This window comes from Nyctibius grandis, chromosome 6, assembly GCF_013368605.1.
Source record: "Nyctibius grandis isolate bNycGra1 chromosome 6, bNycGra1.pri, whole genome shotgun sequence".
Classification (NCBI taxonomy): domain Eukaryota; kingdom Metazoa; phylum Chordata; class Aves; order Nyctibiiformes; family Nyctibiidae; genus Nyctibius; species Nyctibius grandis.
Genome location: NC_090663.1, coordinates 2556628 through 2568218, shown reverse-complemented (window position 1 = coordinate 2568218; position 11591 = coordinate 2556628). Strand labels below are relative to the sequence as shown.

General features: G+C 39.9%; 1 protein-coding gene across 1 annotated transcript in view; it reads right to left on the bottom strand.

Annotated features, from left to right (window-relative positions):
* Window positions 1–626: 626 nt before the first annotated feature.
* DNAAF9 (dynein axonemal assembly factor 9) overlaps window positions 627–11591 on the bottom strand; it is a 92861-nt gene continuing 81896 nt past the window's right edge. Inside the window, exons 33-37 of the mRNA XM_068403543.1 lie at window positions 11174–11248; window positions 10812–11014; window positions 8933–8998; window positions 8212–8305; window positions 627–5596 (exon numbers count right to left, since the gene is read on the bottom strand). Of these exons, the coding sequence (XP_068259644.1) occupies window positions 5484–5596; window positions 8212–8305; window positions 8933–8998; window positions 10812–11014; window positions 11174–11248 (551 nt within the window). The 3' untranslated portion in view covers window positions 627–5483. The remainder of the gene's footprint in view (window positions 5597–8211; window positions 8306–8932; window positions 8999–10811; window positions 11015–11173; window positions 11249–11591) is intronic.

Genomic DNA, 11591 nt, shown 5'->3' with positions numbered 1-11591 from the left:
TCTCCAGGCTAAACAACCCAAGCTCTCTCAGCCGCTCCTCATAGGACATACCCTCCAAACCCTTCACCAGCTTTGTTGCTGACATGGAAGTTGGTCGGTGTCGTGTTGACAGCGCGTAACACGAAGTCAAAGGAAACTGCACGTACGCAGCAGTTCAAAGTGAGTGGATGCAGCCCAAATGCATTTACAAGTGGAAGATGCTTTCCAAAACTAGCTGCACAGCAAGGGAAAATTCCTGGATTTCAGTCTCCACGTGTCAGAAGCTGCTATTTCTTGTGTGCATACCTGGAGTGTGACAAACAGGCTGAATTTAACATGCTGGTTTTACATATAAACAGCTCATAAAAATCCATCGAGTGCAAAACCTTCCTACAAAATAAGAAAAAAAAAAAAGCAAAAACATTGTCAAGCTGATTAATATCCTTCATCCTAAAACCAGTTTTAGATTTTACCCAATCAGAAGTCCAAGCAATAAGGTTTAAACCTAAAACAGCAGCTTAAAGAAAACCCCAAACAATTTCCTTAAATCTTTACATTTTGGTTTGAATATAAACTAATCACCTTCCTGCCGGTTTAAAAATCTAAGAAATTTTAAAAGAAAACCGCTCAATGCTTAAAAGTTCAAGTTTAGGGAATAGTGAGTTTATTAAAGAAGCCAAAAGACAGCAGATGGATACTGTTTTATTGGTTCTTTCCATCACATCTGAGTTACAGGTGTAAAAGTCACACAAACTGCAGGTATAAACATGTAAAACAATACAAAAATAAATGGAAAGGTAATTTTATATTTACTGAATCAAGTCGTGTAATAAATACAATAGGCAAAAAAGCTTCAATCACACAATTCAGTTTAACTGAAGTTACAGTAGTGTTTGTAAATACACGTTTTTAACTTAAAATTGCAAATATTAAAGCATTGAGAACTAGTATAAAAGTGAATTTTGGCACATTGTAAAGTGAGAAGTGTTACATTAGCATCTGACCGTTGTGTAAAAATGAAGCCATTTCTCACTAGCTTTCTGAGGTACATTTTTAAACAATCTAAAATTAGATCAACAACGTGGTTCTAACGACTCACAGTTTACAATTCACTATACTAGTTACAATTTTTCCCTTTTAAGAACACCAAAGTATTCCAGAGCTTAAATCTGTGCAAAGTTTCAATTAAAAAATAATAATTAAAAAAAAAACTTATTAGGGAACTTTTACATGCAACTTAAATCCTCCCTGCAATCAGTTTTGTTAATTGCAAAGTGTAAAAATCGGACTAATACCAAATTGCACGGCTTAATATAAAATACTCCGAGATTGCAGCGCAGTTCAAGTTGCAAATGTTCCTCTCCTAAGTTTATCACATTTTTCTCCCTATAACTTCAGTAACTTCTGATCACACTCATTCTCGGTGAGGGGGAAAAAAAAAACCAAACCACCACCACCACAAGCTGCTAACATGAAGGTCAGCAAAGCACGTAAACCCCTTGAGGACTCTCAGCACTTCTTCACAACATCAGAAATGCCTGGACACAAAGTTACTGCTACCAATTTTCAAAATACAGGACAAGCTGAAGGAATGGTGTAATGGCACTTTGGCTGTATCCAAACATTTGTGGTTTAAAAATGGTGCTTTTATTTTTTTTTAAGTTTTACAGTAGCTAAAAAAATTTTCAAAACTAGCTCCTTCGACGTATCTCCATCCTCACCTTGACTTCAAGAGTGAGGAAACCAGATCACCCTACGGACGGGGTTTGATACAGTATAAACATCTCTGACCAGAGTACAAAAGTTACGCTCTTCTCCTAAAAAAAAAAGTGCTGCTGATTGTTAGAATTAACTCCAAACTAATCAGCAACTGCTATTAAACTATCAGCAGCATCAGGCATTTACACAGTTTAGTCCTCAAAGAGTTTTCTTTTCAACAGTTTAACCATTTGTGCTAATATTCTTCACTAGGTTAATTTTAAGTCCTTTCACCAAAACTGTTTTTTTCCTTTAAAAAAAGAGGGTGCAAGCAATACAACCCATGACAGCCATTTATTTTATGCTTTCTGAATAAATGGTGTCATCTGCAAGGCACTACTATGTTTAAAGGATACCATTGTCACAGTTTCACTATTTCGGTATTTTTTTTTTCCTGTTTTAAAGTCACAGTTAAAAACTAAAATAAAAACAAAACATTGAGGTAATCGAATTTTTTCAATACCAAAATATATTAATTGAAATAGTACCAGTATGGTGAAAGGTCTTTATGATACACAGCTATTACCATATAGCATGCAGTACAGTATATCAGTACACGAGGCCTTTGTTCTGAGCTCTTCTGCTTCAGTTTTTAAGGAACAGCTCAATTTGCACGCCAATTTGGAATGCTAATTACCTTTTTGTTCATGGGGCATCTCGTAATTACAACTCGTTACGCCAACACCCCAGACAAATTTGGGGCAACGGTTGGACTCGACGATCCCGGAGGTCTCTTCCAACCTGGTTGACTGTGTGAATCAGCCCCATCGACGTTTATTTTCGAGCTGTGCAAACTGGAGTTCTTAAAAAAAGAGTTCAGCAGAGCACAATAAGCTACAGTATCTTCATCTATTGTTCAATCAATTGCACTTAAACCTACTCTGCTATTGACTCGCAGGTTGAGACGTGGCACCACGGCCGTGCCCGCTGTCCCAGCCACGGGTATTTCTTCTGACGTTACAGTCATACCACTACTCTAGAAATATGGCTTTGCGGATCCGATAACTCGTACTGAAAAGGAGCACGCTGGGTTTACACTAAGTTTATTGGCAAAGAACTATTAATTTGTGAAGAATTTTCTAATGCCCCTTTTTATTGCAGTGTTACGACCAGAATTTTGTACTCTAATAATCCTGGTCGGATAAATAGCTTCATGCAACCAACTGTACTTAGTTTGTAAACACCCGCTAGCCCCCCAAATCCACTGCTAGCTACACTTACTCTACCAGGCACTACAGTATATTAAGACTAAAGTATAGCCATGCATAGATAAACTCATGAGCCTTATCATGACGCTCTATACCTGTAATACGGCTTACCCCAAAAGCCTAGAAACACAAACTAATCGCTGGCTTTTATTGTACTTTAACAGGATACAAGTAGTTTATAAAGTCTCGTGGTGTGCAAAAAAAAAAGAAAAAAAATTCTTAAATTCAGACAGCTTTTTAAATCTAGTAGGAAAGCTCGTAACGAAACCTTATCAACATCTATATCCCACCCTGCAGCACCTGGAATTCCACCTCTGCGCTGTGTAACCACCACAGCACAGGCACCAAGCCAGCTAGTAGCAATGTGTACTGAAAACCTACCTCAAAGGTGTTTCAGTTTTTGACAGGCTTATTGTAATTTCAGCCATTTCATATTCCAAAGGTAAAAAATACATTTCTTAAGGCATAAAACTGTATCTAGCCTTAGGTTTGATGGCAGGAGTTAAATCTCATTTTCCTGCCACGGAAAGAGACCGTGTGGACATCCTCTAAGTATTTTAAGTGTGCTGTAAGAAAGTACATTCAATTTCTGACTGCATAACACACACCTGACCAAAAAGAAAAGTTGCAGTTGTATTGAAAGACTGAGCTGTTCCTAAGGTAAAGGAATATGAAAATAAATTCCTCCCGGACTATTTTCACTTGACTAAATTCTGAACAGGCAGCACGCTACAATAATCTGCTTATTCAAATAAACTTCGATAATTACCTTTAAGTAGCTGCTACGGTACCTTATAATCCTTCAGTCAGTGATCTATGAAGTCTCACTTAAAATTGTACTAAATGAAGTTAAAGGACAACTCGCAAGAATTCCTATTACGATATCATTTAGCAACTGTAAAGGTATTGTTGCAAGTACTTAAAACCTGGTGTATCAGTTTAGTAAAACGTTACGGCGTGCAAATTCATCTGAAAGCTTCACAAACAAGTTCTTTCATATTTCAAGTGTATCTTGTGACATTTTTTACCTTTGGAAATTAAGTCATTGTCATGAAAAGGAATTCTTTAGCTAAAGAATCTCCCTCTTCTCTTGCTTTGCTTAGTTTTTAGTACTGAAATAAGAACCCTTCAGAGATAATCTTTCAAGCAACAGCAAGTTGCATATTACTGCCATTCATGACATATTTTCTAGAACACCAATAACAACACTGGGAAGAAAGCAAGATATCTCCACTTATCTTGTTTCACCCTGAAATGTATAAACATCTTTTCTTTAGAAAAGTCACAATTTCAACTGCAGATTCAAACTGTGCGGAGGTTATGAGACACGTTGTCCCCTCAGAAAAAAGCAGATGCCTAAGTGTTCCCCCACTTCTCGCTTTGGGAACACCCTAACAGCAGTAGCATCAGGTACTCCTCTGAGTTTTGGGAATGTTCCCCCATTTCTCGCTTTGGGAACATCCTAATAGCTGTGGGATTAGGTACTCCTCCGAGTTTTTCAAGTGTTCCCCCATTTCTCACTTTAGGAACACCCTAACAGCAGTAGGACTAGGTACTCTTCTGAGTTTTTTAAATGTTTCCCCATTTCTCACTTTGGAAACACCCTAACAGCCATGGGATTAGGTGTTCTTCAAGAGTTTTTCAAGTATTCCCCCATTTCTCGCTTTAGGAATACTCTAACGGCAGGAAGATTAGGTGCTCTTCCAAGTTTTTGAAATGTTTTCCCATTTCTTGCTTTGGAAACACTCTAACAGCTGTGGGATTAGGTACTCTTCAGAGTTTTTTAAAATGTTCCCCCATTTCTCACTTTAGGAACACCCTAACAGCCATGGGATTAGGTACTCCTCTGAGTTTTTTAAATGTTCCCCCATTTCTCACTTTAGGAACACCCTAACAGCAGTAGGATTAGATACTCTTCAAAGTTTTTTAAATGTTCCCCCATTTCTCGCTTTAGGAACACCCTAACAGATACAAGATTAGGTACCCTTCAGAGTTTTTCAAGTATTCCCCCATTTCTCGCTTTGGGAACACCTGAACAGCTGTGGGATTAGGTACTCTTAGGAGTTTTTTAGATGTTCCCCCATTTCTCGCTTTAGGAACATCCCCCAATCCCACACACTGAAGTCTGCCACTGCTCATCAATGCTCCTGTGCAATAACTTTCAAGGGACACCCAGAGATTAAAGTGGTTTGATTATCTGCACGACGGACCAATTCCATGATTACATTCTGACCTAGTAGGAAATACAGTTTTGCTTCTTTTCTTATTCTTCTTGTAAATAAGTCTCCACTACTAGCCAGAGATTCCAGGTGATGCTTTTTCCAGTCTGGAATTAAGGTGAAGTGGAAGCAAACCTGACAGTACAAACAGCTAAGCAGTTACCATATAAAAATGCCAACCTTACAGGAATGATCTCTTAAGTTTTAAAAGGAGTGCTGAAAACTGACATTTCACTTAATTTTCTAGTTAACCAGCAAGGACGACAGCATTTTTGGTTACTGACAGTAAGCGGTTCAGAAACACACAGAACGCACGTGCTTATGTCTTCTGCTCAAAGAGATCATGATACTCTTGTTCTTCTAGTTCTCTGTTGTACTTCTCTATTTCCCTGTTGGCTTCTTCCAAGTAATCGTTCATGAATTGGTCCATTACTGATTTTGAAAAACTAAGGAAAAACATCTGTGCAAACAGCCTTCATTAGGAAAGAACATACAGGTTGGAAGGACGTGCCAGTTCAGGCACATTTACTGAAAGCAGAAATTCAATGTATTACCTTCTGGGAGTCCCGCAGTCAGACCTAACCACAACTACTCCATATTACTGGAGAATAAAGGAGTTGCACAACAGGCATTTCCCAGTCAAGAGGAAGAACAGAAGAACAGTAAAACTACAGCAGGTTTGCAGATGTTCACAGCTATTTTGGTTAAGTGGCAGTCTAAAAAACTCTGCCCAAAATTCAAATCATCCCAAAGTGGTTAATCTGCCTGTATCTTCTATTGCCAAACACCAAGATGGTGGTGGAGGACAGGTCCAGTGAATATTTAAGTCCAAGCTTGCTGCTAGGCTGTTTTCTGCCAGCATACCATAATCACAGAATCAATGAGGTTGGAAGAGCCCTCTGGGATCATCGAGCCAACCATTGCCCTGACACCACCATGGCAACTAGACCATGGCACTAAGTGCCATGTCCAGTCTTTTCTTAAACACCTCCAGAGATGGTGACTCCACCACCTCCCTAACTTAAGCAAGTTAAAACCTTATTTTAAAATTCCTTCAGCTTAGCAAGCAGTATGATTTACTTATCAAATCATGGCATATGCACAGTCGTAAACGCACTGTCCTTGCTGGTCTTGTTTGGTGTCATTTTACAGAACGTGAACTACAGCTGAAGGAGGGTTCTCTGGATTTCTTTCCAGAAATTATTTTTAAATTTAAACTTTATCATATTTTTGTCTTCGGCAAGAAATGCCTGAGTAATACTAATATTCCAGTGTATTTCTGTTCTTCTTTCTTGTTTTCATAACTGTCTGTTGCTTTTGTCTTTGTTTTATTACTGAAATTTCAAATTTGGTTTTATATTCCCAGTTTACTTTTCACTTCAACTTCGACAAACTTTAGAGAAATCCAGGTGGCTTCTGTGATTCTCTTTTGGAATAAGAACAAACAGTTATTTATTTTCTATGCCCTATGCGACAACTTTATAATTTTAAACCAGCAGATTTCTCTCTGCAGGATAAGCTCCTAGTTATTAAGCTCCAGTCTAGAGCTACCTGAAGGGAGGTTGTAGTGGAGTGGGAGTCGGCCTCTTCTCCCAGGCAACTAGCGATAGGACAAGAGGACACAGCCTCAAGCTTCGCCAGGGGAGGTTCAGGTTGGACATTAGGAAGCATTTCTTCTCAGCAAGGGTCATTAGCCATTGGAAGGGGCTGCCCAGGGAGGTGGTGGAGTCACCGTCTCTGGAGGTGTTTAAGAAAAGACTGGACATGGCCCTTAGTGCCATGGTCTAGTTGCCATGGTGGTGTCAGGGCAACAGCTGGACTCGATGATCCCTGAGGTCTCTTCCAACCTGGTTGATTCTGTGATTCTGTGAAGTCAGTTTAAAAAGTGATTACAAAAAGATGCACCTCCACACCTAACTCTGAACACCCTGTTCCTATTACTGCATTTGCATCCAATAAGATTTTTCCTCAGACCGAGTTACAAAACTCCCTCTGTACTCGGCACTGGTGAGGCCACACCTTGAATCCCGTGTCCAGTTCTGGGCCCTGCACTTCAAGAAAGATGTTGAGGTGTTGGAGCGAGTCCAGAGGAGGGCGACCAAGCTGGGGAAGGGTCTGGAGGGTCTGACCTACGAGGAACGGCTGAGGGAGCTGGGGGTGTTTAGCCTGGAGAAGAGGAGGCTCAGAGGTGACCTTAGTGCAGTCTACAACTACCTGAAGGGAGGTTGTAGTGGAGTGGGAGTCGGCCTCTTCTCCCAGGCAACTAGCGATAGGACAAGAGGACACAGCCTCAAGCTTCGCCAGGGGAGGTTCAGGTTGGACATTAGGACGCATTTCTTCTCAGCAAGGGTCATTAGCCATTGGAAGGGGCTGCCCAGGGAGGTGGTGGAGTCACCATCTCTGGAGGTGTTTAAGAAAAGCCTGGACATGGCACTTAGTGCCATGGTCTAGTTGACATGGTGGTGTCAGGGCAATGGTTGGACTCGATGATCCCAGAGGGCTCTTCCAACCTGACTGATTCTGTAATTCTGTGAAAATGAGAGCAATCATTTAACATCAGCTTCACTGCAAAATATGTGGCAGGAAAAAGGATACTGTAGTAAAACCTAAAACAATCCTGATTGTTTTCACTTGAGTGTGTGCACGCACATGCATGCACACAAAATTATATTCATTTGGAAGTTTTATCAGTCATGACCAGGCATTAAGCAACATTAAAGCACTACTTGGTTTGAAAAATATTTCTTTGACAAGCTGTGGTCCACAAATTATTATCTGCGTGAGCTCATGTGCAGTTTTGGGATTGTTTTGTTGGTTCTATTCTATTTCTTAGATCCTATCTCTGCAAAAGCGTTTTAACAGTAAGCTTTAAATGGCAAGTAGCCATGCACTGATTTAAGGAAGAAAACTTTTCACTTCCTATTACCACCTGCAAATCAAACTGGCTCTTCACCGTATCATCTGCTTCGACAGTCTGCATTTCAGATTTGCATAGCCTGTTGCCTACCTAAAACCTTCACCAAAACCCCCCACATTTTAAAGGATACATGGATGGTAATCCATTTTGTCACCAAAAAAATTCACAAATTGAGTCCCGTTGTAAAAATAACCAGCTGGAAGTGGATCCAAGTGGCGCTTCACCTACATTAAGAAAGAATATACTGTACATTAAACATTTAAGACTCAAAACCGCTTAGGGAGAGTCCTAACAAACTTAAATAGATAAAAGAAAAATTCCTTCTGCTGAACTTAACAGCCAGGGAGGAAGATATGGCTCCTGGCCATACAGGAGCGCTCTGAAAAAACAGGATGATAAATGATATCCATACAGACTAGAGGAGTTAGGTACAGCAACAGCAATCGTAGGAACCCAACTCCAGACATAGCACTCACAATCTAAAGGTAGTTATTGAGGGCAGGATTAGGCATTTGGGGTCCTAATTTGCAAGTGCCAACCTGCACAGCACAGAACAGGGAGAAAAGATGGGGAAAGCCCATTACAGCACCCAAAAGCATATGCTTGTCCAATACCCTCCACCTTCTCCTACTTTTCAGAGCTAACCTGAAGCCCTGAGATAACACCAAGATCTCAAATCCCTCCTGGACAGCCTCAGTTACGTTTTGAGTATATAAAAAGACCGTAAGTGCTGCAATAATTTAGTGCTCAGCACACTTGTTATGGCAAGTATGGGAGGTGCTTGATCGTACAAGGACATATTTAAGGAAATCAGCCAAAAGAAGGACTTGCTATTAATTGCTTCTACTTACGTGAATGTTTTTTATTTCCTGAAGGGTTAGCATTCCTCTGGTTTTCAGGGCTTTCCTCTGAGGTTTCTGTATGAAGAATTAGATCCCAGTTATACAGCTACTGAGTGACAACATGATGCTACAGTTTAGTTACATTATAAAAAAAACACAGAAAAGTTCTTTCTTGAAAACATGGCTAAAGGCAGCGAAATCTATTATCATGTCCTATCATGCTCAAGCTCAGCACAGAAGTACTCCTTTTAGAAGCACGTATTTTTCCAATTAATTTCTAAATTATTCAATTACATTAAGGCACTCACAACTATGTTCTGAAAACAAAAGTAAAAATTAAGTGATCTTCCATATGGCACCGTTAGAGATGACAAATTCTAAAGGTATTTTAAACAGTACAATTTAAATACAGCTCCTGCTGCAAAAAAGAAGAAAAAACTGGCACACAAACAGAAAAAACAATCCAGTTTTTAGTCTGAAAGGTTTTCTAATTAATTTCTTTCATGCAGCATACAAGAACCCTCAGAACTACGTGAAACCCTAAATTAGCCATGACTAGTGAGACTGTACAAAGCCTATTTGTAGTTTTGAACTGCTCAAAGAGGAAGGACTTCACACTTGAGATACACATTTAAAGTTCCAAGTTTTCATAAAATAAAAATAGTGTTCCCCAGAGTGCTTGCTTACATGTCAAAAGCATTTGTCTCCATATATTACCCATGTGATATACACAGAGCATGAGATATCATCACAGAAAACATATACTTCCCTGAAGTAACACAACCTGCTAGGAGAACAGAGGTGAGAACCTGAAGATCCTTAGAAACAGCTCCAACATGAACTGCAGGAAACTTTTTTCCCTTCCTACACAACTTTTTAGAGATACTATGCAAATCCTAAGCCATAAAGTAACCATTCGTATTTTTAACTAACAAATGTTCCAAAATGGGCATCACGAAAGGGCACAGTTGGAACTACAGGCTCAGGTTCCAACTAGAGTGCTAAAATATGCAATTTGTGTGGTTGAACAGTTTCTGTCCAAGTATATTTCTGAATCAAGCCTCAAGACTCACTTCCTAAGACCTTGATGTGCAGCCTGGCAAAAGTAATACCTGCTGGTCTTGGTTATGTAGCAGCGAACCATCTTGTCCTGCACTCCTGGTCAGATCGTGCCAGTCACTGTGTGAAGTTAGCAAGACACCACGAGTGCAAAACGTGACTTCTAGGCTTCCTATGATGTGCATATTCCCTGCTCCCTACTCCAGCTTCTACTGCATAGGTATGTTTGTCATGCAGAAATACATGAAGTCTTACATAGCTGCACACTTGACAAATTAAGCAAGACAGAATGAAAAAAACTATACCCTCCGTTTCAGTGGATTACTTCCAAGGAGGTTTAATTTAGCAAATCAAAACCAGTTTTCAGCTTTGCAGTGTTCAGGTACTTCAACGAGATTTATTTTGTGCTACACTTTAGTTTTTGGCAATCACGTCTCAGCTAAACCATCTCGTGTTTATTCTGGACGTACTCCATTTGCTCAAGCGTTCAAGAGCAGATCAATCCATGAATAAGCTGTACCAGATATTAAAACAATACACAAATTACAATACACATTTGCAAACTGTTAGTCCTCTGTCTGAAATACATTTACACCCTGGAATGCTAATACCTTGGCAGAAGAGACAGGAGATTTTAAAAAAAAAGTTCCATCGAGAGCCATGGTCCAGTTGACATGGTGGTGTCAAGGCAATGGTTGGACTCGATGATCCCAGAGGTCTCTTCCAACCTGATTGATTCTGTGATTCTGTGAGACACGCTGATTCCTCCTTTTGTTGTTAAGAAACGCCAAAGAGATCACACTGAACAGAAGTAAACATGCCCACGAACCTGTTTCGCAGTTTCTCTGAGCCAGTCTTTTATATCCTCTTCCTTAAGAGAGCAGCCAATGAAGACAAGGAAGCACTCCTGCTGACTGCTGCCATCTCTGCTATCGCTTCTTGAATCAGGAGGAGTTGGCCCCTCCAGAACAGGCACGAGGCTTAGTGAATTAGATGATGTGTTGTGACAGACTTCAATCACTTTATCAGAATCTAAGAAGGAGAAGAGGGAAGAAATAAACGTCTTGATAATTGCTAATCTAATTTAATATCAACACACTGGTGTAGACAGAATACAGCACATAAAGTTTTCAAATACATATACATGCAGTGCAATCGCAAGACAACGTGTAAGTAGTAATTTGCCCTTACCTGAAAACTTAACTTTGCCCATGATGTGATAAATGTTTCCAGAAAAAAGACTTGGCTTGAGCAATGACTTAATCGCTGTTTGAAATAAAAGGCAAACAGATTATCTCACTTACTGTTCTCATCCTTGGTGTAGCTTCTGATCAGACCTACGCTACAGGTCTCTAATCCACATCCTAGTGCTTCAGGGGAAAAAGCTGCAGTGTCCCCTGGAGCCCCACTACGTAACATTTCTATATATTCTCATTTCTTTGCTATGGGGTAGCTGGGAAATAACATGTGTTTGGCATAATGAACGCTTACAGTGTGTGTGGCAAGTAAAATGGTGCTCCTTAACACTGTTTTGCTGAGGAGAGAAGGAAAGGCATGATTATATATCTACTCTAGTAGCCTAACACAGAGCTGAGCCTATTTTCTAGTA